The 27,280-nt window shown below is 44.6% G+C and overlaps 1 protein-coding gene across 1 annotated transcript; it reads left to right on the top strand.

Annotated features, from left to right (window-relative positions):
* CFI (complement factor I) lies at nucleotides 1–25,377 on the top strand. Its single transcript, XM_053255553.1, has 14 exons — nucleotides 1–352; nucleotides 616–925; nucleotides 1,404–1,554; nucleotides 2,870–3,039; nucleotides 4,011–4,121; nucleotides 4,748–4,858; nucleotides 6,311–6,340; nucleotides 7,876–7,911; nucleotides 9,387–9,422; nucleotides 12,504–12,607; nucleotides 15,538–15,644; nucleotides 17,931–18,211; nucleotides 21,202–21,303; nucleotides 24,517–25,377. The coding sequence occupies exons 1-14, from the start codon at nucleotides 290–292 to the stop codon at nucleotides 24,732–24,734; spliced, it is 1,830 nt and encodes a 609-aa protein (XP_053111528.1). The 5' UTR covers nucleotides 1–289; the 3' UTR covers nucleotides 24,735–25,377.
* Nucleotides 25,378–27,280: the final 1,903 nt, after the last annotated feature.

Below are 27,280 nucleotides of genomic sequence, written 5' to 3'. Positions count from 1 at the left end.
AAGCATGTGAAAGTGTTAAGGGCAGGATCGGTATGTGAGAGTTAGGTTCTGAATGGTCTCTTCCTCTTTAGATCTTCTGTTTACTTCTCTTATTTTCTGTTGCAAGGTCAGTTTGAGACCAGGTTCTCCCGAAGAGTTCAGAACCATCTGTCCACACTGAGGGTCTTATATCAAAACAATCTTTTTAAATATTTGCTAGTGGTTAAAGATTAAACTCAAGCAGAAATTTGAGGCTGGAAAGAATTCTGAGGAAAGAAACTCTTCCAAATGCACAAAGATACTCTTCACCATGAAATCCTTATCAGTCGCCGTGTTCATTTTAGGCCTATCACTTTGTATTTTGGGACAAAAGGTAGGAGTTTATCTAAAATAAAGCAACTGCTGTAAAAGACACATTGTATTTGTCATGTTTAAAAATTTTATTTAGTTTTTAAAAATTATTTATCATAGATATGAAATGTTAAAAAATTGATTTATGTTTTGTGCTACTTTCAGCATTATCTTGTGTATCTTTACTCAGAAGTAAGTCCCACTGTGTTTGGTGGGTCTTATTCTCAGATAACAGAGGACTGTGGGCAGAGGACTGCATGCTTAATAGCATTTCTTTTCTTGCAGAATCTACTATATGAGACTAAGGGAAAGTCAACCCAGCAAACGCAACCACAATGGCCCTGCCGATTCCTGATTGAAGAATGTGTAAATAACAGCTATACTCAGAATTCTTGTGAGAAAGTTTTTTGTCAGCCATGGCAGAGGTGTGTGGAAGGCACCTGTGTCTGTAAGCTACCCTACCAATGCCCAAGGAATGGCACCTCTGTTTGTTCTGCTCAGCGGAAGACTTTCCGAAATTACTGTCAGCTAAAGAGCTTTGAATGTCAGCGTAGAGACAGCAGATTTATGTACAAAGGAAATTGTAATTCTGAAGGTATTCGCATTTTATATCTCCTTATTTGTATTGAAAATGGCCAAGTATTTAAGGATGGGAAGCTGAGGCATACTGACCTGAACTGGTTTTACCAGTGATTTTGTTAGACCTGCAGACCATGCAAACCATCAGGTTAGAAAGACGAGAAAGTCGAGAACATGTACTTACTTCTTTACTTGGCAAGGTTTGTAAGATTTCAGGTAATCAGAAACATGCAATTTATTTTATAATTAATATTGCAAATTTGTAAATGTTTAAATTGCCCAATTTGCAATCACTGCCACAAAGAAAGAAACCATTCAATTGAATGCCTTTAAACATGCTAGACTACCTGACTTTATGTTCTGACTGTGGTGCAATTATCTCTCACCACCTTAGGCCTCCTCACCATAAACATACCTGGCTATGAAGCCATGCTAGCATAGCTGTCTTTCATAAACTGAATGGACATAAATGGTAGCTTTCTTATGTTTCCTAGAGAGTTTTCAGATTTTCTTGGAGAATGAAGATGTGCCATCAGAGGGATTTATTCAAGTAGAAATGAATCATCTCCAAAAGACTTTTATATGTGCAGATGGATGGAGTATGAATGAAGCAAACGTGGCCTGCAGACAGCTTCGTTTTCCAGAGTAAGATTCTGAGGTGGAACCTCTTATATTGGGAATTATGATTTGTTGTTGTTGTGGAGGAGGAGGAGGAGGAGGAGGAGGAGGAGGATGCCCCTATTTAGCAAAGATCCAGGTTTTTCTAAGATTTCTTTAATGATGGAGTAGAGAGTCAGAGCCATAGCTCAGAGGTAGACCACACACTTTGCATGCACAATGTCCCAGAATCTCTCCCTGGAATTTTCAGTTGAAGGATCTCAGGTGGCAGAACTTGGTCCTCTGCTTATGCCCTTGGAGAGCTGCTGCCAGTTAAAACAGAAAAAATGGACCTGTGGTCTGATTCAGTATATGGCTTGATGTGGTGGTTAGAGTGTTGGACTAGGATGAGGGAGGCCCATGTTCAAATCCCCGTTCAGCCATGAAACTTGCTGGGTGACTCTGGGCCAGTCACTTATCTCTCAGCCTAACCTACCTCACAAGGTTGTTGGAAAAGATAACCACATACCCCTCGCTGGGCTCCTTGGAGGAAGAGCAGGATATAAAACTAAAAACAAACAAATAATAAAATAACATGTTCATAGATCTAAACCACATGGCTAAGTCAAGCAGTTTTCAGCTCATTATAGATGGTGAAATATTTGCTATCCCCTCATATTCATTTCAGAGATTATAATATCCTCTGGACCACTGTTCTAACAAAGGTATGTTAAGAATGTTGTATCCTGTTCCAGGTGCTGAGGCAGGAATCTGGGTGTCAGTAAAAATCCTGAGAGGGTTGCAGACCTCCGATAACTCAGAGGGAAGCACAAATTGGTTCACGAGTTGAGATAGCTCTAAGCATTCAAGCAGGAACTGCCAAACTTAATGTTTCTGAACTCAAAAAGTACTTTTGGGAGGAGGATTGAAGAGCAAGAAAGGAAGCATGCTATCAACAAAGAAAGCACTTTGCTGGCTGGAGAGGGCGAAGGCCATCACACCCTGGTTCCTAGCACCGACCACACTCTCTGCATCATCATCATGATGAAGGGGGAAGGGATGTGGCCAGCCAAGGTAGCACACCTGGCCTTGAGAAGTACTGTGGAGGAGGGGGGCCCTGGGGGGTCAAGGAGATACTTTGGTGGTGCCAGGGACATATGTTTCTCCTCCACCCCACCCCATCACTCCACTACTACAAGCACCTGCTCACCAACAATCTGACTCTTGTACAGCACAGCTCTTGTTCCTCACTTCTAATGCTGCAGGCCATGTGAGCCACTGAAAGCTAAAGTCAGATATTTTTTAAAAAAATACATGAGCTTCTTGGCCTAGTGATAACATATGCTTCTTCTTTTTTCCCCAGAGGGGCTGATCGTGTAGAGTCTGGTTACCCAAATGATGCCTCAAACTCATCAGAATGCCTAAAGGCAACTTGCAGAGGAACAGAGACGAGTCTAGCAGAATGTTCTCTGACTAGGTTCAATAACACTGATATGACTGTCGCTAAAGTAGTGTGCCACACAACACACAAAGGTTGGTCAAATATGTTTCATTGGGAAACTGTGTGTGGTTAGTTACTGTACATCCACCTTTATTGTTGGGAGATAGATTAGCAGAGACAGACAGCTCAGAAGCTTCCGTTCATTCACAATGTGGCCACAAGAATGATCTTGGGGGCACATCAGTATGCAAACATAACCCCTATTCTGCAGCTCCTTCACTGGTTGCCAACTTACTTCTGAGCCAAATTGAAAGTGCTGGTTTAACCTTAAAAGCCTTATATGGCCTCATATTGGGTACTTTGACCAATTGTGCTCATATGAACCTGCCTGGGCATTAAGGTCAGCCTCTCAAGACTTGCTCTCTGGCCTCCCATTAGCTCAAGTTTGTTTGGCAGTGACCAGAGACAAGTTTTTTTTGGTGATGGCACCGCAATTGTGGAATGTTCTCCCTGGGAAAAACCACCAGGCTATATCCCCTGATATAAGAAAGCAGCAAACACTTTCATGGAGGTTTATATGAATTGTTTTTCTTCTGATTCCTTAAACTTCTGTGGGTTTAGTAATGAAATATCAAATCTATTAAGCCTCTTTCACGTAGGATTTTTGTTTATTTGTTTCATGCTTATTTGGCATGACCATTAAATGAATAGACAATTGTGCAGAAAGCCAAAGCCCCATGCCTTAAGGCTACTGGCTTGGGTTCAATGGGGCTTTCTCAACTCATTCCTGCTGCAAGTCTCCTGCTGCACCTCCTCAAGTCTCTCTTGAAGGTTGGGGGACCCTCCAGAACATCATGGCATGTGGCATAGGGGACTGCAGCTGGAAGGAAGGAACTGGTGGAAAGTGAAGACATCCACATGGAAGTGCCTTCTGATTGTGCAAGCAGCTCTCTTAATCCAACCTACTGTTGCTATTTTGTATTCATTCTATAAAGTCCTAACTTAGACATTTATCTTCCTGAACAAAAATATTTGACAGTTTGTTTCTCATCTAACTTGACAGAATGTTTTTCCGGAGAATTCCACTGTGTCAATCAAAAATGCATCCCATTACGCTATGTTTGCGATGGAAACAATGACTGTGGAGATTTAAGTGATGAATTGTGTTGCAAAGGTATACTATCTTATATATATATATATATATATATATATATATATATATATATATATATATATAAATGTCTGTTTGTTCCCTATACATTCCCAAGCCCTTTGAGCTATCAGGACCAAACTTTCCAAAATGACTTCTTAGGACCCTACGAGTAACATAGGGTACCCAGGAACGCCAACAACCACCTCAAACAGACAGGCAGACAGATATACAACGGGTATATCCACAAATCTTATGGATGCAATAACAAAGAGAAACTCGCATCATAAGCTCAAACAACTCTAGGTACTTAAAGCTAGTTACTAATAAATCTTCTTTTTGCATTTTATTATTGTATACAAACAAATGATTCTTAAGATGCTTTAAAGCTACACAGTTGTCTAACAAATGCTTTAAGGTTAGTTTCGAGGAGAGGAGCAGAAAAGTTGCATTCCAATAAGAATGTATCAGTTCTCAAAGTTCCTGGTTGCACTGTGTGTGTGTGTGTGTGTGTGTGTGAGAGAGAGAGAGAGAGAGAGAGAGAGAGAGAGAGAGAGAATATGAATCTGACTGCATGGTGTGCTTGGTATGGTCTTAGGCCTATTACCATTTTGCTATTGATGAATCTTTGGACTGTGTCTTTCTAATAGCATGTAGACGCGGAAGCTTCCACTGCCTCTCAGATGTGTGTATTCCAAACAAATATCGGTGTAACAACGAAAGGGACTGCCTAACGGGAGAAGATGAAAACCGCAAGTTGTGTAGGTAGACATTTTAGTGACCCATGCACAGAATTTCAGACAGTCATTTTGTCTCCCTTTAAATGAGTTTGGACAAGCGCAGACCTTCTAGATAGCTATAACTGCATACCTGCGAACGTGTCCCTATTTCCCATTCACATGTCCCATTCAGCAGTAGCGACATTGTTGGCAGGTATGGAACTGTGATAACAGTTAAGTCCAGTGGAGCTCTTTACACAGTCTAGTTCTGCTGATAAATAGGTGTGATTTGAGATACATTATAAGTTCCTGAGACAAAGTCTGTCTTGCTTCAACCAGTTGCCTGCTAATGTGCCATTGTTTCCATTCAGTGACCAAGCAGTACAACCATTCAAGGACGTACCACTTTGCATAATAGGGCAGCATAACTCAGAGCACCATGTTGTAGCCTAAGGGAGGGAAACATAGTGGTAAACCTCTGAGGTTTACTTGATTTGCTGCTTGTGCTCTAGTTACAGTTGTCTTAGATGTCTAGCCTGCCTCATCCAAAATCCAACACCTTAAGAAAGCCAACAGCATTCATTTCAATGATATGTCCCAGGAGGTTTGTGCCCTCTATTTCTATAAATATTCATTCATTCATTCAATTTCTATACTGCCCTTCCAAAAATGGCTCAAGGCGGTTTACACAGAGAAATAATAAATGAATAAAATGGATCCCTGTCCCCAAAGGGCTCACAATCTAAAAAGAAACATAAGATAGACACCATAAACAGTCACTGGAGGTACTGTGCTGGGGGTGGATAGGGGGATACTCTCCCCCTGCTAAATAAAAGAGAATCACCAAGTTAAAAGGTACCTCTCCCAAATTAGCAGGGGTTATATTGTATATTCAATTATATAGATTATATAGCTAGATTATATAGACTGTGCCCTATAAAACAGCTTCACAAATGCTTCCATAATATGCTTCTCAGCAGAAGCACAAACACTACTCACTTTTCAAAGAATAATAAAGAAATAGTGTTTTATTTCACTACTAATGTGTACTTCAAAGTATCGTACTATTACCATTACTATTATTTATATAGCACTTTTCAACCAAAAAAAATCTCAAAGCTCACAGAAAAAGAACAAGGAAGAAATGGTTCTTGTCCCCAAAGGAGAAGGGAAACACATAAAGAAACAGAAGATATACACCAGCAACAGCCACTGAAGAGATGCTGTGTTGGTGCTGAACAAGGCCAATAGCTCTCCCCTTGCTAAATATTCAGAGAATTGCCACTTTGAAAGGTGGCAATTCTGAATTCCTTGCCAAATCACCCTTCTTTCTCCAAGTATATGTGCTAGAAAGCTTTCGAGGGAATGATAGATAGATAGATAGATAGATAGATAGATAGATAGATAGATAGATAGACAGATAGAATGTATGTATATAATTTTATGGGTACACCATATAACTTTATTTTTGTTAAAATGTGTGTTTTGAAATAGGTGATAAACTCGCAAAGGAAAAAGAGAGAGGTAATATTTTGCATTTTGATATTCTTTTTTCACTTTATGTATTATCATTCTATTTTTTAAGGTGATCATCTTCTTATTTTTACTATTATGTTTTAGTAGTCCCTGCTCTCTACAGGGCAGTAAGGCAAAACTAGGCCCAGAACAATACACCAAACGTGGTCCATCTCTTAAGGAGGCCCTGCTGCATAAGTAGAGATGAGTGTGTGTGGAGCCACCTTAATCTTTTCACTGTTACTGAGAAATCTCACTGAGGGAATGCTTAACCACAACCTATAATCTCTATATAAGGCAACATCCATCAATTGGTCCTGGCAAAAAAAGGTACCAGTTGACATCCAAATGTAGCACCAGTATAGCACTCATGCTTCTGATGAGTTCCAGACTAATGCTTCACCAGCATGTGTGCGTACATGGGTGTGTACATGTAATTTCAGTGGCCTCCCCTTCCCACAGAAGCCCTCTATGTCACCCAAAAATATGTTCCCGGCTGACATGTTGCACAGCATAATATGGGCATTTCATCACCACCCATACTGCTGTAAGCATCCAGAACACTACCCATGGTGTGTGGAATATATGCTTATCTGCTACTACTAAAGAATGCACAATCATATTTGTGCAACTCTATGTCCATTATCCAATGAGTCATCACACCGTTGTGATTGCGCAGTTGTAAGTAGTTAGAACAGGGCTGTTCTGCAATACCACAGGTGGTGTTTTAGACACAGCAGCACAGATGGTGCTCCACTGCCCATGTTATATTACACAACCCTTGGGGAGAGGGATGTGCACAAACTGGCAGACGGTGGTGGGGAGTTTTACTTTTAAGGAGCAGAGAGGGTGTTCTTCCCCCCACTCCCGCTGCCACTTTTCCCCCACCGGAACTGTGCCAAAAATTGCTGGTGCGGGGCAGCAGCATACCCTCTTGAGTGGCTGGTGCGCGTGCAGGGGAAACGTGGCCAGGGGGTGTAGGAGCACCCTCCCTGCTCCTTAAAGGCACCCCTCCCCCCACTGCCACTGGACCGGTTCAGAGGTCTGGAAAAGGGCCTCTGAACCGGTTCGTACACATCCCTACTTGGAGACATATTTGGGGGGAGGGCACAGAATTTCCCTTCCTGGAAAGGGGGAAGTCCTTGAAATTTGCCCCTTTTCAGAGACTGATGCTTCTCCTGTTCTTGTGCCGTTGCTTTCTCACCCACCTTGCTACACGCCACAATCAGAATTGACAGCAATATCAACAAAAAAATATTCCTATCAGTGCTCACCCAGTAGGATTGCCAACTGGACTGATGAGCTTTTCTGCCTTTAGCAGTAGCTTTGATACACAGGGATTCAAAGGTGAATTTTAAAGCATAAAGATGCATATTGCCAATCAACACCTGCCAATTACAGATCAAACAACTGTTACAGACCTAAATCCAGGGGCCAGTTTGAAGTTGGCAACCCTATAGCTGAGAATTTTGAAACAAACATCTGAACCTAACATTTTCTTTTACAAGAATTTAAAGTGGACATAATTATTTGCTTAATTATAGGAAGAACAAAAGCAGCTGAAGAGTCCATGGATGAAGGTAAAGAAATGGGATAAATACAGGTGAAACTCAGAAAATTAGAATATCGTGCAAAAGTCCATTAATTTCAGTAATGCAAATTAAAAGGTGAAACTGATATATGAGACAGACGCATTACATGCAAAGCGAGATAAGTCAAACCTTAATTTGTTATAATTGTGATGATCATGGCGTACAGCTCATGAAAACCCCAAATCCACAATCTCAGAAAATTAGAATATTACATGGAACCAAGAAGACAAGGATTGAAGAATAGAACAGTATCGGACCTCTGAAAAGTATAAGCATGCATATGTATTCAGTACTTGGTTTGGGCCCCTTTTGCAGCAATTACTGCCTCAGTGCGGCGTGGCATGGATCCTATCAGCCTGTGGCACTGATGAGATATTATGGAAGACCAGGATGCTTCATTAGCGGCCTTCAGCAATTCTTCATTGTTTGGTCTCATGTCTCTCATCCTTCTCTTGGCAATGCCCCATAGATTCTCTATGGGGTAAGGTCAGGCGAGTTTGCTGGCCAATCAAGCACAGTACACTCTATACTTTTCAGAGGTCCGATATTGTTCTATTCTTCAATCCTTGTCTTATTGGTTCCATGTAATATTCTAATTTTCTGAGATTGTGGATTTGGGGTATTCATGAGCTGTACGCCATGATCATCACAATTATAACAAATTAAGGCTTGACTTATCTCGCTTTGCATGTAATGCGTCTGTCTCATATCAGTTTCACCTTTTAATTTGCATTACTGAAATTAATGGACTTTTGCACGATATTCTAATTTTCCGAGTTTCACCTGTATATCAGTTATTTCTCTTGCTTAGATGGGTTTCAGGAAGACTAACTGCTCAGTCCTATGAACATTGACTCAGATGTAACTTCTGCTTTGTTCAATGGGACTTGCTTCCAATTAGTAGAGCATATGTTTGCAGCCTAAGGCTTACTAGGGATGTGCATGGAACCACTCCAGGAGCTTTGATTCGAGTCCAAACTGGATTCGAACTGAGCCGCCCAGTCTGTGTACCAGTTCTGCCAAACTGGCCGGCAGTTACGTTTGTGCCTAGAACCAGGGTCAAACTGGGTTGACTCCAGTTCTAGTGTTTGTAAAGGGGAATCTGGTAAAGATTACCCTTTACAAGCACGGTGGAACCCTATGGGCTTTAAAAAGGATGGGTTGGGGGCAGGCAGGAGGTTACCTTACTCACTGCAGCGGCAGGCTGATGGTGGCTCCTCTAGGCCCTGATGGCACTCCCCCCATCATCTCAGGCCGGCGTGGGCCCAGTTTGCCCCTCCGCACATGCACAGAGGCCATTTGTTTCACCAGTTACTACAGATCATAACTGTTAAAGGCCCAGCTACAGGGGTGAGTTTGAAGTTGGCAACCCCATCACTGAAATTTTTTGGGGGGGGACATACGAACCTAACATTTTCTTTTACAAGAATTTCAATTTGTGGTAATTGCTTGGTTTATTGCAGAAGGAACAGAGGCACCTGAAGAGTCCATGGATGAAGGTAAACAAACAGGAAAAGTATGTCAGAGTTATGCAACTTGCTTAGATGGGTCTCAGGAAGACTAACCACCCCGTCCTATGTACATTGACTCAGAAGTAACTTCTGCTTTGTTCAATGGGACTTGCCGCCAGTTAGCCGTGCATAAGGTTGCAGCCTAAGACTCACTTTGCACATGCAATCACTGATCTGCATCATCTTTGGAAGCTGTTCCAATGGGCAAGCTGTTAGTGTAAAAAGTTTCATTGTGATCTTCCAGCAGTTTTCACCAGGCCATTGCATCCTCTCTCTCTCTCTCTCTCTCTCTGGAAGATGTTTTCTTCTGGGGATTGCTGGAATCACATGGGGATGAGCAGTGGGCAAAGATAATGGTAGAGAATGGTGGTGGCTGGCCAGCCAGCTGAAGAAAATGGTGGCGGGAGCAGGCAGGAGGGAAGGAAGAAGAAGATGGGGGGCGGGTGGGGAAGAAGAAAGCTGGTGGACAGGCAGGCGGGGAGCCAGGGAAGAAGACAACCGACAGGCGGGAAAGAAGATGGCCGATGGGTGGTGGTGGGGACGTAGCAGCGGTGAACTAGACACGCAGATGCTCTGCACCCAGCCCAACTAGTTACTTTTGGTTTTTTCTGGCGTGAAGGGTTTATTCTAATCATTTTTCTTCCCATCCCCAATCCCCGAGCACATCCCCAAAACTAAAACCTTTAGTTGTTCTCTTTAGGAACTGGTTGCAGGATTAGTGGTTATGCTACTTGCTTCAGGTATCATTTGCTCCCAATGTATACTTATTTACAGATACTTGTATATTTGTAAATGAGCAGTATAAAACCACTGTAAGTCTCCAGGGCTTGCTCTCTCATCTATAGCAGAGGCAGCTCAGTACTGCTTCACTTGACTTTTCATCGGAAGAACAAGTGGGAAGAATGTGGCAAATTAGTGTTTCCTGCTATATTTAGTGCTTTGTACAGCCACAGAAGCCACCTAATGGTGTAGAGGGGCAGTAACTTGTAGGGATGTGTGAACTGGTCTGGGGGTTCAATGGTTCAGGGGTTCGGTTTGGGGGTTCGGAGTCGTACCGAACCCCCCCCCAACAAGTCCGCGGTTTATTTTAGAAATTACCTTCTCTCCCCTCCAAGGGAGTTCCTTGGCGCAGCGGCGGGGGTCCGCAGAGGTTCCCCCTCCCTCCACCGGCCTTCAAAATGCTCCCTTCGGGCCTTTGCGGCCCTTTTTTTTGCCCATTTGAGCATTCCTAAAGTGGTGCAGTGGCTAAAATGGCGGCGGCCGCACATGGCCTCTGCGAGGCCTGGCATGGCCCAGGACACGCGGGGGCCATTATTTATTTTTAAAGGCCGCTGCGCATGCGCAAATGGTCTCTGTGAGGTCCTGGACCATGCCAGGCCTTGCATAGGCCATTTGCACCTGCGCGGCACCCGCCATTTTGGCCGCTGCGCCATTTTAGGAAGGCCTGAATGGGCTGAAAAAATGGGCCAAAAAGGCCTGAAGGGGGCATTTCAAAGGCTGGTGGGTGGAGGGGGGACCTCGCGGACCCAACCGCCACCCCAAGGAACTCCCCCAGAGGGGAGAGAAGGTAAAAAAATAAAATTTAAGTTTGAGAACCCGCTCAGACCGAACAAAACCGGGGGTGGTGGTGGTTCGAGGGTTCAGACTCGAACTGAACCGGGCCAGTCGGTTCCATGCACATCCCTAGTAACTTGCCTACCGAGCAAGAGGTTGCTGGTTCGAATCCCTGCTGGTATGTTTCTCAGTCTATGGGAAACACCTATATCAGGCAGCAGCGATATAGGAAGATGCTGAAAGGCATCATCCCATACTGTGCAGGAGATGGCAATGGTAAACCCCTCCTGTATTCTACCAAAGAAAACCACAGGGCTCTGTGTGGTCACCAGGAGTCGACACCGACTCGACAGTGCAACTTTACTTTACTTACAGCCACAGAGCCGGGGCGGATTGAGCTTTTTGCCGCCCATAAGTGACTAGAGATTTGCTGCCCCAGCAAGGGCTCCCCTTTACAAGTAAAGGGCTGGTGGGAGGGGGGTGCTTAAACCTACTTTTAAAATGTTTTCAGCCCTCTTCGGGCCTCACATGTGTGTGCACAGAGGCCCAAAATGGGCCGGAAATGGCCCGACCTGTCATTTGGGAGGCAGGTGGACCCGAGGGAGAAGATTTCACCGCCTTCTCTGCCACCATCCTGATACACACGCACATGAAGATGGCCCAACGACCTGTCATGATTTGGGAGGCAAGCAGAGCTCTTGCCACCTTCGCACAGCAGCAGTTTAAAAAGTTTTCAAAGTAGATTTAACTCCCCCCCGCCCCCCAAGAGCGAGTGGCAGATTAACACATAGGCAAATTTTCCGCTCCTCAAAATTTGCCGCTCTAGGCAAGTGCCTGCCTATGCATTAATCCACCACTGCACAGATCTGCATGTCTTATTCCTGTGCTGGCTTCCCCAGTCAGCATAATGGCTCCAGGGAATGAGAAATAGCAGGAGAGTGGTACTGCCCTGCATTATCTGGTTTCTTAGAAGGGTTGCAACACTGCAAAGGGCTGGTACAACAGTTCTGCGGTACAGTAATGCTTTGCTTTCATTCCTCCAGCTATAATCTTCCTAAATAGTCAAAGGCACAAGTGTTGTATCCTCTTTTCTCTGCTTTCTGCAATGCACAAACAGTATAAAGATCAGATATAACAACCGAAACTTTCACAAAGATCAGTAACAACATCAAAGCATCATGTAATACATTTTCATAAACAGTATTTTCGTATCATCTGATATCAGCTCCTTTTCGTACAACGTGCTCTGTGCTCTGTACTGATACAAAATATATAAAGTCTGGTCAAGGCTAAAAACGCTCTGGATTTTACCAGTATAGATTTAACTATTCATACATTTTCAAATTTATTTCTGTATTGCTCTGCTCCTGCCTCTGCTTAAAGTCTGCTTGCATGCTCCTGCCTCTGCTTAAAGTCTGGATAATTATTTAAGTTACAGAAACCAAGTCAAATATGCAATCATTTTATTTTGTGCATACATTACAAACATTACATTGCTTATCTGTTTTATTAAAGAAAGAAAAAAGATGAAGACATTTCTACCCCAACTACACTGTGGCATTGGAAATCGAATGGTTGCTCGTCGGAAGCGAATCCTCGGTGGACATGAGGCAGAAAAGGTAAAGTTAGCAATAACTGGAGAAACCGCTAAGATGATGAGAAAGCTGGTTTTAGTAATCATGTAAGAGCTGGCACTGTAGATTCAAGGAGAGGAGAGCTGATCTAGGGGAGGAGAGCTGTGCTAGGAGAGGAGAGCTGGTCTTGTGGTAGCAAGCATGACTTGTCCCCATAGCTAAGCAGAGTCTGCCCTGGTTGCATCTGAATGGGAGACTTGATGTGTGAGCACTGCAAGATATTCCCCTCAGGGGATGAAGCCGCTCTAGGAAGAGCAAAAGGTTTCAAGTTCCCTCCCTGGCTTCTCCAAGATAGGGCTGAGCGAGATTCCTGCCTGCAACCTTGCAGAAGCCGCTGCCAGTCTGTGAAGACAATACTGAGCTAGATAGACCAATGGTCTGACTCAGTATATGGCAGTTTCCTATGTTCCTATGTTCCTAACAGCTTAATACTTCATTGTGAATTATTAACTGTTGAATACAATAGAATGTAAGAAATTTGGAGCTGATATTTTTAAATGATGTTAATGTTCCAGAGGAATGTTTTTCCTCTTTCCCACTTCTCAAACGACCTTGCCACCCCTTTCAATAAGTCAGGAAGGAGGATGGGCAGCCACCATTATCCCGACGCTCAGCCTCCAGAAATGCAGCCTGTGTTAAATGGGGTTCTCTGGGCTTTATCTTTCCTGCTACAGCAGTTGGAAAGAAAAAAGGGAAAGCCCATTGGTCTTTCTTACCCAGCCTATGACCTGCTGTGGATGGAAAGGAAATAAGCCTGCATCATTGCCGTCCAGCTTTCATAGGGCATTTCCATGCATGAAATGTTAGACAGAACTACATGCCGCAAAGCAAACATGTTCCCAAATCTGCATTTTTAATTATATTTTATTTATTTCGATTATGTTCTTTGCCTCATAGCACAGATGAGCAGGGGAGAAGCAGCAGCTGGGGATGCAGCAGCTCCCCCAGGCCATTTTTCATGCATCCCCCACCCCCAGCTAGAATCCACAGACAGAAGTTGCAAGGGAGAATCAGTGGCCAGGGAAGGGTTAAGCAGCGTATCTCACTGCACTGGTTGATCCTGCAAATACTTCCCCTATCCTTGCATTTCATGTTCTCCGGGTAGTGAGGGGAAATAAGAAACTCTCTCACTTGCTGACGTCAGATCAGGAGTGGCCCTTCCATGAGGCGAGATGGGGCAGTCGCTCCAGGCCGCAGGTTATTGGGGTACCAGCAACGTGACAATAGGCCCTCCTGCTTTTATAAAATAGGGGAGGAAGGGAAGGAGGGTGCACACAAGGGGGAGAGCATTTGGCACCCTGCCTTGAGTACACTAGGCCTGAGGCTTGCATCACCTTTGACTGATACTACCCTTTGGCTAGTCTCAGATTCAATCCCATCATGACATTGTTTATGGCAGTCTCACAATGTAACCCCACCCCCTTTCTTCATTACCTGCCTACTGCACGGACATTTCTTTCATCATCCCTCCTCTAGAGTTCCCAGTTATTTCCTTCAGCCACCTCACCAGGGATGTGCACGGAATGGGATTTGTGTACTTTTCCAAGCTCGGAATGGAACACAAATTCCCAGAACGTTCCGTCCAAACAACTGCTTGAGCCAGTTGTTCCAATGGAACAAGCTCAGAACATTTTGAGTGTTCTGGGCACGATTTTGGAGGCCTTTCCCCCCCTTTCTGACTGGTTTTGGCACTGGCTTCTGATTGGCTTGCGGTCTCCTTGCTTCTTGGTTGGTTGGTTATCATACAAACCAAGCTGACTTGTATGGTAACAAATCATACAAATCAGGGAGCGGAGAGCTGGTCTTGTGGTAGCAAGCATGAATTACCCCCTGTACTAAGCAGGGTGAGACCTGACCTGGTTTGCATTTGAATGAGAGATGTGTGTGCATTCTCTATAGGGGATGGGGCTGTTCTGGGAAGAGCATCTGTATGCTTGCATGCAGAATGTTCCAAGTTCCCTCCCTGGCATCTCCAAGATAAGGTTGAGAGAGACTCCTGCCTGTAACTTTGGAAAAGCCACTGCAAGTCTGTCTAGACAGTATTGAGCTAGATGGACCAAGGGTCCGACTCGGTATATTCCCTCTTCCTATGTTCCTCTCGAAACATTCTGAATCAGAATGGGGTCATTCCGTTCTGAGCTCAAAGCAGGCCCTTCATTTTAAGGGTGTTCTTATTCGAGCTCAAAACACTTGAACGGCCTGTTTCAAGTTAGAACCTTCTCCATCCCTACTCCTCACTCTCTGAACTCTGCTGAAACTGATGGCGTGGAAAGAACCATTGCCATTTTCACCAATGCCATTACAATTGTTTTTGCTTGCTTGCTTGCTTTTTATACCTAAAGTATGACTATGTGAAGCTGACAGAACTCACCCCCCCCCCCAGATTTGTCAGTTTCACTGGCGATAACAGAGAGACCAAAATGGCACCTCTGTGCAGGGAGAAAAACAATTAACATGAAGAATTAAAAAAACACATTCCCAAACATATATAACTCTATCAAGCAGTGGCGGGCAGTGGACAGAGGACGGTGGGTGGTGGAATAAACATGCACTCCATTCACAAGTGCCCCCCCAAAACCAGGAAGATTACATGAGATTATAACCTTTCTGTGTGGCTATCAATTGATTTTCGAAAGATAGAATTTTAGAGGGGGAAAGGATCTTGTTCACAAAACCCCCATAAGCCTCTAGTGCTCTCTGCTTCAAAGAAAGCCAAGTCCAAATAGCACTGCCCCTGAAAGAACTTCTCACTGCTTGGGGAAGCGAGGCGCATGCAACCATGCGGGTAGGGGGGAATACGAGTTAGGCATATGGGCAAGTCATATTACTAGCTGAGGTAGACTAATAAAAAGAAGTAGCATATATGTGCAGAAAAAGGTAGGACATAATGAATGACTCCCCCCCCCGCTTTGCAGGATGAGTTTCCTTGGCAAGTGGCAATTAGAAATGAACAGCACAGACTTAACTGTGGTGGGGTTTTTATTGGAGGCTGTTGGATTCTGACTGCTGCACATTGTGTGAGGTAAGTGGCATCACATTGGTTTTCTCTAGGCTATCTCTATTGCTGGTCTTGCCTTGCAGCAAGGGGGCTCTTAGGGCTTTAGAACTCTGTGGCCTCATCCACACCACAAACTTCTATCTAGTCTCTTTTGCTTTAATTGGCTCCACCCCGCCAGAACCCTGGAAACTGTGGTATGGTGCTCACGCTAACTATTAGAATTCTTTCCCTCTCTCCTTCAACCTACCCACCACTCGAAATTCATCTAATTGTTGAACTATGATTTCCAGGGCTTGCTGAGGTAAAGGAAAGTCTGTTATGTGGCCTATGAATGTGTGTCAAAATCGGTTTGGGGTAGTGTAGGACAAATGAAGGAATTCTCACCATGTGAATATTTGGGATCCACTATTCACATTTTATTTTCTGATTATGACTTGTGAGTACTTCTACTACAAATATTTATATACCGCTTTTCAACACAATTTTCCAAAGTGGTTTACACAGAAAAATGATGGCGATTATTATTATTATTATTAACAACCACCACCACCACCACAACAACAATAAAAGATGGTCCCCTGTCCCCAAAGGGCTCACAGTCTTAAAAAGAAACATAAGGCAGAGACCAGCAACAGCCAATGGAGGGGTGCTGTGCTGGGGTGGATAGGGCCAGTTGCTCTCCTGCTGCTAAATAAAGAGAATCACCCTTTTAAAAGCTGCCTCTTTGCCCAATTAGCAGGGGATTGAAAGCTCATGATAGGGTACTCATGGGACGATAACGTCTCAGAGATGCATGTGGGGGAATCTCTTCTTTAAAACATCCACACATTATAATCTACTACAATATCTGCAAGTGGCAAAGCTAGTACTTCAGGAAGATGGCCCCTACATTGTGCAATGTACTCTGCTGTAGGGGTGTGCTCGGAACCGGCTGGTCCGGTTCGGTTCGAGTGCAAACTGCACTCGAACCTGACCAGACCAGTTCAGTCTGGCCCCCCTTCGAACCCGCCCCTCTCGGTCCGGTGGGGTTCACAATTTAAAAAAAAAATTGAAAAATTAATTTATCTCTAGCCCCTTTGGGGGGCTTCCTAAAGGCCGTGGGGGTGGGGGATCAGCGAAAGCTCCCCCTCCTCGCACCGGCAATCACAGCCGCGGCCCTGTTTACTGTAGTTTCTGGTCTGTTTGGGCCTCCATAAGTAGGTGCAGCCACCATTTTGCCTGCCGCCACGCATGCGCAAATGGCCTCTGCAAGGCCTGGCGTAGCCAAGGGCCTTGCAGAGGCCATTTGCGCATGCGCGGTGGCCATTTTTTAAAATTACTCTGCTGTATCATCTCTCAAGGAAGCAGATGGTTATGGGACCATAGTAGAGCATCTGCTTTGCATGAGGATCCAGGTTCAATTTCTGGCATTTCTAGGTAGGGCTGGGAAAGTCTCCTGTCTTAAACCATGGAGAGCTGCTGCCAGTCAGAGAATACAATTCTAAGCTAGATGGTCCAATGACCTGACTTAGTATGAGCTAGACCAATACATCTGACCAGGTAAGAGGAAGCTTCCTATGTTCCTAAGCAATCAAATAAGTCAAGGAGCCAGCATGGTGTTGCGGTTAGAGTGTTGGACTAGGACTGGGGAGATCCGAGTTCAAATCCCCATTTAGCCATCATAATTGCTGGGTGACTCTGGGCCATTCACTGATCTCTCAGCCTAACCTACCCCACTGGGTTGTTGTTAGGAGAAATTTAACTATGTGCTGGGTTCTTGAAGGAAACTCTGGGCTTCTTGGAGGAAGAGCGGAATATAAATGTAATAAATAAGATAAAAAATAAAATATGTGTGATGGTCTGTGAGCTTCCATCTGAGCCCAATTCAGACATTATGCTGTATGAGTGTACAGATGTCTGTACATTTGTACATGTGTTTGTGGGAATGACTGTACCTGTATTCATTTTAAAAGTGAACCTGGATACAGGCCCTTCAAATGCATGGTACAGTTAGGAAGTGCACTTCTGTACCTGAGTTCAGCATAACATGTGAATGACCTGTGTACAGATATGTACCTGTTGAACATAATGTATGAATGGGTCTCTCATCAGGGTGTAATCTGGCATCAAATATTTTCACTGTCTCAGATGCAATTAAATATAAGCTCTTCTTATCTAAACCATTTTTGACAACCCTGGAAAAACCAAGGGGGAGATTACATTTAAAACCATACATTCATAGATAAACCAATTAATTGATTAGCTGGAAAGTTATCGCATGCTGCAGTTAACATTTCTGCATCTGTCTTTTGTAACACTTTTCTTTTTCAGAGCAAGCCGTGTGCATCTTTATAGGATATGGTCTGGGATGGTTAATTCAGTAAATATGAGTGCTGGAATAGAAACATTTTATTTAAAAAAGGTGATAGTCCATGAAAAGTATAATTCCAAAACATACGAAAATGACATTGCTTTGCTGGAGATGAAACCAAAGGACATAAGACATACATCATGTGACCTACACAACTTTATGCCAGTATGCATCCCTTGGTCAAAATATATGTTCAGATCTGGTCACCAGTGCAAAGTGTCCGGCTGGGGACTAGAAGAAGGTAATTGGTCTTTGTTAATTTTTTCATATTTGCAACATTTCTGCAGATTCTTTTCTCATATATGCATATAGTCATACATTGCTTACACAGAGAGAGAGAGAGAGAGAGAGAGAGAGAGAGAGAGAGAGAGAGAGAGAGAGACTTGTAGTGGCATTGGTATTGCCAGTTCATTAAAAGCTACATCACTTGTATTCACTGCTAACTGGGCAAAGAGGCACCTTTTAAACATGGTAATTCTCTTTATTTAGCAGGGGGAGAGTAACTGGCCCTATCCACCCCCAGCCAGCACAGTACTTCCAGTGACTGTTGCTGGTGTCTGTTTTATGTCTCTTTTTAGATTGTGAGCCCTTTGGGGACAAGGAGCCATCTCATTCATTTATTATTTCTCTACTAGTATTTTTAAGCCTGTTAAAATAACGGGCGCTAGTTGGGTTACGTTTTTCCACTCTCCTCCACCCGACTGGGCCGACCGCCTCCTCTGGCCCCACACAGTTGCCTCTCTTCCCCTCCCTCCCACCCCAATCTCTTGCCCTCCCTCCCCCTCCCACCCCTCTCTCTCACCCTCCCCTCCCTCTCACCCTTCTGTCCCAGTCCCTCTTGCCCCACTCCCACTTGCCGTTCCACCTCCCCCACTCCCTCTTGCCCCTCCCCCTGCCCCACTCCCTCTTGCCCTTGCCCCTCCCCCACCCCACTCCCTCTTGCCCCTCCCCCACCCCACTCCCTCTTGCCCTTGCCCCTCCCCCCGCCCCACTCCCTCTTGCCCCTCCCCTGCCCCACTCCCTCTTGCCCCTCCCCCCTGAATTTTTTTTTCTTACCAGCCTGCTGCTCCTCCTCCCGGGCGGCAAACAATTTACTTTGGAAGCGGCGGCGAAGCAGCAGCAGGAGGCGGCAACTGGGTCCGATGCCGGCCGCGGCGGGCCCGCCACGCCACGCAGCCTGCCGTGGCCGCTGCCGCCGCTTGTTTGTCATGGCGGGCAGCTGCCGGACAGCCACCGCTCCCCCCATTCCCACCTTCAGCCCCTGGTATCGGGGCCCACTGCGGGCTGCCCTTCCGCTGCCGGGCCAGCCCTGCAACCACCAACTGTCGCCCCGCCGCGGCCGCCGCCGCCATGGGCCCCACTCGCCGGTTCCCGCTTGTTCTCCTTCGCCACTGCCGCCTCTGCCCTCCCCGGTTCCCGCTTCTCCTCCTTCGTTTTCCCACTTGTTCTCCTTCCTGCTTGTTCTCCTTCGTTCTCCCCGGTTCCCGCTTGTTCTCCTTCGCCACTGCCGCCTCTGCCCTCCCCGGTTCCCACTTCTCCTCCTTCGTTTTCCCACTTGTTCTCCTTCCTGCTTGTTCTCCTTCGTTCTCCCCGGTTCCCGCTTGTTCTCCTTCGCCGCTGCCGCCTCTTCCCTCCCCGTTCCCCGCTTATCCTCCGCCTGGCCTGGGAGACAACATGGCCGCCGTGTCTCTGCGGCCGCATCTTTCTCAGATGTTCTGGGCATGCGCTCCGCGCATGCCCAGAACGGCCGAGAAAGACACAGGGGCAGAGACACGGGCACACACTTTACCATTTTATTATAGAGGATGTAAACCACTTTGGACACGTTTGTTGAAAAGCGGTATATAAATATTTGTTGTTCTTGTTATTGTTTTGACCTCTTGCTATCCCTGCCTCAGCCTGCAGGAGGCAGGCCACTTCCAAAGAGAGTCTAGGATATAAAACCACCACTGCATGGTTGTCTCTGCCTTGTACAGACCAGAACCAACAAATCATAGTTTTAGAGTTGGAAGGGTCCTTCTAGTCCAACCTTCTGCTCAGTGCAGGACAGGCCTTTCAGCGGGATCCAGAACAACCTTTTTATTTATCTGCACTTTGCAAGTTGAAACACATTCACCTGCACTTCACAATGCTGCTCAGTCAGCAACAGAGGACCAAGACTGTGGCTGTGAATTGCTTCATAGCCCAGAATCCCTAACCAATTACATAGTGCCTAGTCATGGTTTTTTGGGGGTTTTTTTGTTTTAACTAATGTATAGTTTTTTGGTCATATTTTAATTTTTGTAAACCACCATGGGATACATTTTATGAAAGGTGGTACAGAAATTGAAGAATGAATGAATGAATGAATGAATGAAATATTGCTAGTAACTGGCAGCTAGGAGACAAGTGGGACAGCAGCAAAATAGCAGCTTTGGGAGCTAACTACCCCAGTTAAGAAGTTGCTCAATTTTCAAGGGCAGGGACGAAGTTTGAGATGGCAGTTGTACATGACCAGTGAGGCCTCTGTGGCTCCCCAGATCAGCTCATTTGGCAGGGCTAAGCTGCAGTACACTTTCCAGCCATTACCAGGATGGTGCTGTAGAGCAGTAAGGAAACACCAAGCCAGCTGTTCACTCTACTTGTGAGCTTCCTGATGGGTCCAAAAACTAAAGGTGTCAGAGGCCTGCTGCTAGAACTTGCTGGTGCCTTACATCAGGGCATCTTTCTTTTGTAACACATCCTCTTTCTTGCTGTGCCTGCCATTTCTTCCCCACCTCAGCTCCTCTGCTGAGTTTGGGGGTCCTTTTCATGCTCTGGGCAAGTACCAGGATATGAAGAAACTTGCAAAGTTGTCACTAATCATTCTACCAATGTTGACTATTCCATCGCAGCCCCTTTAATTTATAGTTTGCAGGGGTGTAGTGAACATTACTAAAACTGTAGTGAATTTCTTCTTAAAGACAACTTCACACAATTACATCATAAGTGGCTTTGAATTTTTATATGCAAGTCCTTTCTAACCGGATAGACAGAGGGGCTCATCACACAGGGAGAAAACTGGGTTAGCCAGCTTCTGGTGAACTGGGATGAGCGTCTAGCCAATCAATGTACTGGGAAGACAAGACAGCATATGGGGAATCTAAAATTTCACAGCTACAGTATTTTGTACTGGGTTCTCTCTCTCTCTCATATGTGTGTGTGTGTGTGTGTTGTGTGTGTGTATAATTTTTCCATTCATTTCTTCTTTAGATTTTAAAAAACAATTTACTCTTAAGTGGGGCTACATTTATTTAATGGAAAACTGTTCTGAGATCTACAGGGAACGTTATTTTGAAGGAATGGAATGTGCAGGTGAGTATAAATTGCCACTTTAGACAGCCATCTTGACACAAATGAAAATCACCAAATCACAGAGTTTTAGGCTTAGAAGGGACCTTCTAGTCCAGGCCTGCACAACATCAGGCCCAGGGGCTTGATCCAGCCTGCAGGGACTTTTTTTGCTGGCCTCCAGGGTGGCCCAGCCTTTTGTGGGGCATGAGGTGAGGTGCCAAATTCTTTCTTGCCCCATGGCCCTGCTAGGGGCCAGATCCCTTTCAAAATTACCCTACTCAGGCTTTGAAAGTACATGAGGTGCAGGGAGGAGAAAAGATTGTAACGGCCGCCTCTTCTCTCCTCATACTGCAGGTAACTAATAATTGTTTTCAATCATATTTTTAATGAGTATCTAATATTTGACTTCATTTATATGTAATAATTATTTTTAATGTAATCATTAATGTGCTGAACATTTACCTCCCCCCCCGCCTCACACACACCCCGCCTCACACACCAAGCCATGGTTGGTTCTGGCCCACTAGGCTGGGGAGCAAGAGAGCCCACTACTGCATGAGGAAGACTCTTCCGGAGTCAAACCACTCTTGCAGTTAGGAAATTCTTCTCATGTCTAGCCTAAATCTACTTCATTGTAATGTCAACCCACTGGCTCCAATCCTGTCCTCTGGAGCACCAGAGAATAAGTAATGAGCCAGTATCTATATATTAAATTCTCTAAGGCATACACGTGGCTAATCCCATGTATGGCAGCTCTCGCGAGAGTTCGCAATCAGAAGCACCTGATTGGGCAGTGGGGATTCCATATGCAGATAGGGAGGAGCCTGTGAGAGCAGAAGCACTGTGGTGATTGGGCAGTGGGGATTCCATATGCAGATAAGGAGATTGTGATGGTTAAGGTCAGTTTGAATGTAACTGTTACTGATCAGAAGGAGGCTGCCACTGTGCAAATTAGATGAGGAAACAAGATGAACAAGATCTGTTATTTCAGGGAGGGAGGGAGAGGGAGAGGACATGAAGGGAGGGGGAAGAAAGAGTGGAGAAGAGTGAGTGGAGGAGAGAGAGAGAGAAAAAGAAGGGAGGGGAAGAGAGACAAGGGCGAGGGATGGGCCCAAGCCTGTAAGCAGCCTGAGGGGAATGAGTGGCCTTGGCAGCACCAGCAGCAAGGAAGGGTCCAGTTAATCACTGCTGCTGTTTGGGCTACCAAGGCCATTGGTGGACAGAGGCAGGCAAGCAAGAGATGCGCCCGGGCGTGTCAGTGGCCTGAGGAGAATGAGCAGCCATGGCGGTGGCGGCAGCAAGGAAGGGCCTGGTCAACCACCACTGCTGCTGCTCCTGTAGGAAGGAGCAGGAGTGGGGCTCGGGTGGGGAGGTCTCTGGGGATAGGAGGCTGCAGCTTGGCCAATAGGTGCCTGCAATGCTGCAGTCGCAATGAAGAGCGGTGAGGGAGATGGAGTAAAGGGATGGAGGAGTGACCAAGAAGGGTGAGGGGATGGAAGCGACGGGATGGAGGAGGAGGAGCAAGAGTGCTCCCCACCCTCAGGTGAGGGTGGGGAGATCTCTGAAGTGAGGAGGGCTGTGGCAGAGGGTGAGAGAAGCAATCAAGTACTAGCATGCAGATGCTCTGCACAGTTGAAGCTAGTTGTCAGTATTGTCTAAGCAGAGATGGTCTGACACATTTTGGTGTGCCTGAGGCAAAATAGTAATCTTTGAATTTTAGTAATCTTTGAATGTTTTAAATTGTTTTAACAGTGTGTCTTATTTTGGTTTTGTTGTGTTTATTTTTGTGAACCGCCAGAGTCTTTGGAGTCAGGTGGTATATAAATTAAATGAATGAATAATTAAAAAATCCGAGTGGAGCTTGTACCCATGGTGGTAAAAAGGTTAACTGTGTAAACCATCTAGGGTGCTTATTGATTTTGCAAAAATGAGCAAATCGTACTTAATCTGCTGTGAAGCATACAAAGTGTCACAAAGTTTTCAGCGAAACAACTAGACACTCGTTAAATCTGGAGAGGCAATTATCAAGGGCATCCAGAGATGGGGGACCTGCATTGAAAAACCAGGCATCCACTCCATCTTTAGGAGGGAGCCCCAAAGGGGACCAGTGGTGGTGTCTCGCTGCAGCATTTGCCCCAGTGAGTGTGTTTATTCAGAAGTGAATTGAGCATAAGAAATGAAATGTAGTTATCTCAGAATACAGAGTGGAAGTTCTTTAACATTTCATTTTTTATATATAACATTTTATAGATAGATACATACACACACACCCCATACAACACTACAACCTTCTATGAACTGTGCAAAATAAAATCTACCAAGTCAGTCAGACGAACTGGCGCCCATACTAAGGCTATTCTCAAAGGCAGGAGCGAGGGAAGGCAGGGTGGAACCTACCTTCCCCCCAGACGATCTCCGAAGTCCTCTTTGGCACACCATTGCACACCCACACGATCTGCATTGTTGCGTGCTGCATAGATCACTGGGGGCTGGGATGCTTTACAACGAGCACGGTGCATTGGAGGATTCCCCCCAGGAGCCGGGCACTCTGGGCTCTAGCCTCCACCAGAAGTTGGACGCTCTAAGTGCTTGCACCCTTTAACTGTTTTTTTTTTTTAAAAAAAACCCAAACTAATGGTGGCTGGCATTCTGCCCAGCTTCCCGCGGGCATTGTCAGTACTTACTTTTTTCATTATTATTTATTTTTTTATTTAAAATATTTATATCCCGCCCCTCCAGTGCACTAGTGCTCGGGGCGGCTCACAACAACAAGACACAATAAAAGTAACTAAAGTAACAAAAAAAATTGTCAGATGAAAAACCACAATCATTATTAGATTCAAATTAAAGGACTTTTTAAAAGCTAACTAAATTATAAAAAGCTATAAAAATTTATAATTTATAAAATTTATAAAAATTATAAAAAGCTAAAGAACCTACCAGACATAACAAAAAACTTCAGGAGCTGCTACATGCTCTTAAAAAAGAAGAGCATTTTTATTCTTGAGTAAATGCTGGGATTGAACAAACACAGTTGCACAATGTACGGCCATTATTGCATGAACACTTTTTTAGAGAGAGGAAGCAGCTGCTCCTGTGGTGCTAACGGCACCCATGGGAAGCTGGGCAGGATGTCAGCCACCATTAGTTTAGTTTAGAGGGGGAAACTGTGGTGTTCAGTACCAGAAAAACAAGATTACCTCACAGTAATCTTCTCTGCATTTTCCCTTTTAGGTACAGATGATGGCTCTGTAGATTCCTGCAAAGGTGACTCAGGAGGACCCTTGGTTTGTTTTGACTCCAATAATGTAGCGTACCTTTGGGGTATTGTGAGCTGGGGTGAAAACTGTGGTGAAAAAGGACATCCTGGAGTTTATACAAAGGTGGTCAATTATTTTGAGTGGATTAGCCGCCATACTGGAAAGTCACTGATTTCTCAATATAATGTTTGATTTTAAATTCTGATTTTTAGATTTTAAGTACTTCTTTCTTCTGCCTGTACAAAAATACAGATTGGTTAAGATTGGGAAAGCTAAAGTTAATCATTTTAAAGTCACATTAGTTTCAGCGGGAGATGTACAGCATAAACATGTTTACTCAAAAGGTGAGCCCAGTTTAAAAACCTATTAAAATGTATGAACTTAAAAATGCTTAGCTCTCTCTGGATGCGTCAGTTTTAACCTGTAAAAACTGCATTTAAATAACCTGAAAATTCTGTGAACCTTCTTTAACCGATGGCCCACATGATGCACAAGGAAACGCCGGCATTCCTGATCGGCCAGAGATGCTGCACACATGGAAGCCAGCCTAGTGGTGTTGCACAAGAGTGCATTTGTGCAACTACTTAAAACAGTGAGTCTGCACTTGCACAGCACTACTTACATTGGAAAGTCACTTCCGTTGCAGAAGTGGGGGCACACTGTTCTAAGTAGTTGCCCATCTGCGCTCTTGCACGACACCGCCAGGGATGGCTTCCATGTGGGCAGCAACACCAACCAATCAGAATGCTGGTGTTGCCGTGTGCGTCATGTGGGCCAATGGTTGCATTTTTTGTACTTACATTGTATGTTCAGATAAAATTGATGCATACTCCGAGGTGTTTTTTTCTTTAATAATGGATTTTTGTGTTTAAACCTTTAAAGAATACTACACTGTTAAAAAACTGAATGAACAATAAAATAATGTTCAGAGAATAATTAAATGTCTCAACATAAAAACCTAGAAACCCACCCTATCTGTTTAATTCCAAGCCATTTCAGATGCCCCAAATAACATGGTTTAGTGTTGCATGCCATCTGAACCAGGCCACAGTGTCAAACATAAGTAGCTTCTATGTCATAGTGGTCAACCAAATGGCACAGATAGCAAGAGCTGGAGGCACTCCTAGGTTATAAATATTCACAACACTAGCCAATCATAGAATAGACAGGCCCTACATATATTAACAATAGAACATGGAAATATAACCTATGTGTGCTAAAATGTACATATATCTATAGGTTGTGTCCTATATCAGCCATGTGTTCCATAGTGTGATATACTGGAACTCAGTCTCATATTCTACATATTTGAAATTTTGAAAATAGCAGAAACAAAAGGACTGTTGTCTAGCTTCATGCTGTTTCATGAATGATATTCCCTAGGCTTAGAACATTTAATGGCATTTTCTATTTGTTTGAACTTTAATCCATTATTCTGAGTAACCCAATCCACTGCTGCTGATTTTCATATAGTAGTACATCTTGGCATTTGGCAATCCATCCTGTTTTCATTAACATACCATATCAGTTTAGTAATCCTGTTTTGCAATAATTTAGTGCCGCTCTATAAATCTGATGGTGATCGTTATAATTTAATGAGATTTGGTGGCAGTGGATTAAGGACAGACTAAATACAGTAAAATATTTCTTCGCAGAACATATAATTTATGCATGATATAGTGACAGTCAATAGCCGAGATGGCTTTTTAAAAGGACAAGCTCTATCAACAACTATTATCCTGTTGATATTATTTATTCCCACGACTTGTATATTCACATGATGCCTATGAAGCTAGCTTTCCCTCAGATACTTGTTCCCTCAGATACTACACCTGGATCTGATGAAAAGGAGAAACAGCTGCATGTCATTAGCATACTGTACTGATGGCATTGGAACCCCTACTTCTAGGCAATCTCATCCAATGGTTTCATGTCAATGGTTTTAAAAGCGTAGGAGGCAAAACTGAACCTTGAGAAAGAGAGTATAAGTCCCACATGCAGAAATGTTAGTCTCTTCTGGAACTTGCCCTGCTGGAGAAGAACTACTTCTAGTACTGGTGCCCTGAACCCCACATTAACAGACTGCTAAATGGAACATCAGGCGGTATAGCTCAGAATTACCAGGTGCTGCTGTATAGAAAGAAGGGGTGGGTGGGAAGGTGCTTGCCTTTCTGTCTTGCTTGTAGGATCTCTGGAGGCATTTGGTTGGCCACTGATAGAAAAATAAGACAAAGGGCTAGTTGACCCTCGGCTCAAACTACACACTATAAATCGGAGTGCAGGTCGCACCTAAGTCCCTCCCTCATTTTACTGAACTGCTCTCAAAACAGTTTTCTCCCCCTCCCCCCAGTGTCTTCCTTTCCCCCACCAACATTTAAGTGAGGGGGTGGTCCTCAAGCTTTCCTGGGTCTGCATCTCTGCTTTAAATGCATAGTTTCAGCCTTCCATGTGCTCTCTGGGTGACACTACAGTATCTTGTTGCACCATCCTGAGGGCAGAAGTGAGTGGAGGCAGTTCTGTGCTGCCTCCACACCATTTCTGCTCCTTTCCCAATTGATCGCTGCCTTCTCTACTCAGTCACCTGGGCTTGTTTTCTCTCTGGGCAAAGCAGACATGACAGTTGGGCCCAGTGCACCACCCAGGGAGACAGAATACATGAGCATTGCAGAAAGAATGGCTATAGAGAGATTTTTCTTTTCCCCTCACTCTCTCACAACACTAGAACAGGAGTCATCCCA

This window comes from Hemicordylus capensis, chromosome 5 (genome assembly GCF_027244095.1).
Source record: "Hemicordylus capensis ecotype Gifberg chromosome 5, rHemCap1.1.pri, whole genome shotgun sequence".
NCBI lineage: Eukaryota > Metazoa > Chordata > Lepidosauria > Squamata > Cordylidae > Hemicordylus > Hemicordylus capensis.
Note: the sequence above shows the minus strand (reverse complement) of the source record. Positions and strands in the feature narration are given on the sequence as shown.

Excerpts from the sequence above, each read along its gene's own strand:
- CFI (XM_053255553.1), top strand. The coding sequence starts at position 290 with ATGAAATCCTTATCAGTCGCCGTGTTCATTTTAGGCCTATCACTTTGT. Across the intron at positions 6,341-7,875 it reads CGCAAAGGAAAAAGAGAGAG|GAAGAACAAAAGCAGCTGAA; the intron begins GTAATATTTTGC and ends GCTTAATTATAG. Across the intron at positions 18,212-21,201 it reads CGGCTGGGGACTAGAAGAAG|ATTTTAAAAAACAATTTACT; the intron begins GTAATTGGTCTT and ends TTTCTTCTTTAG.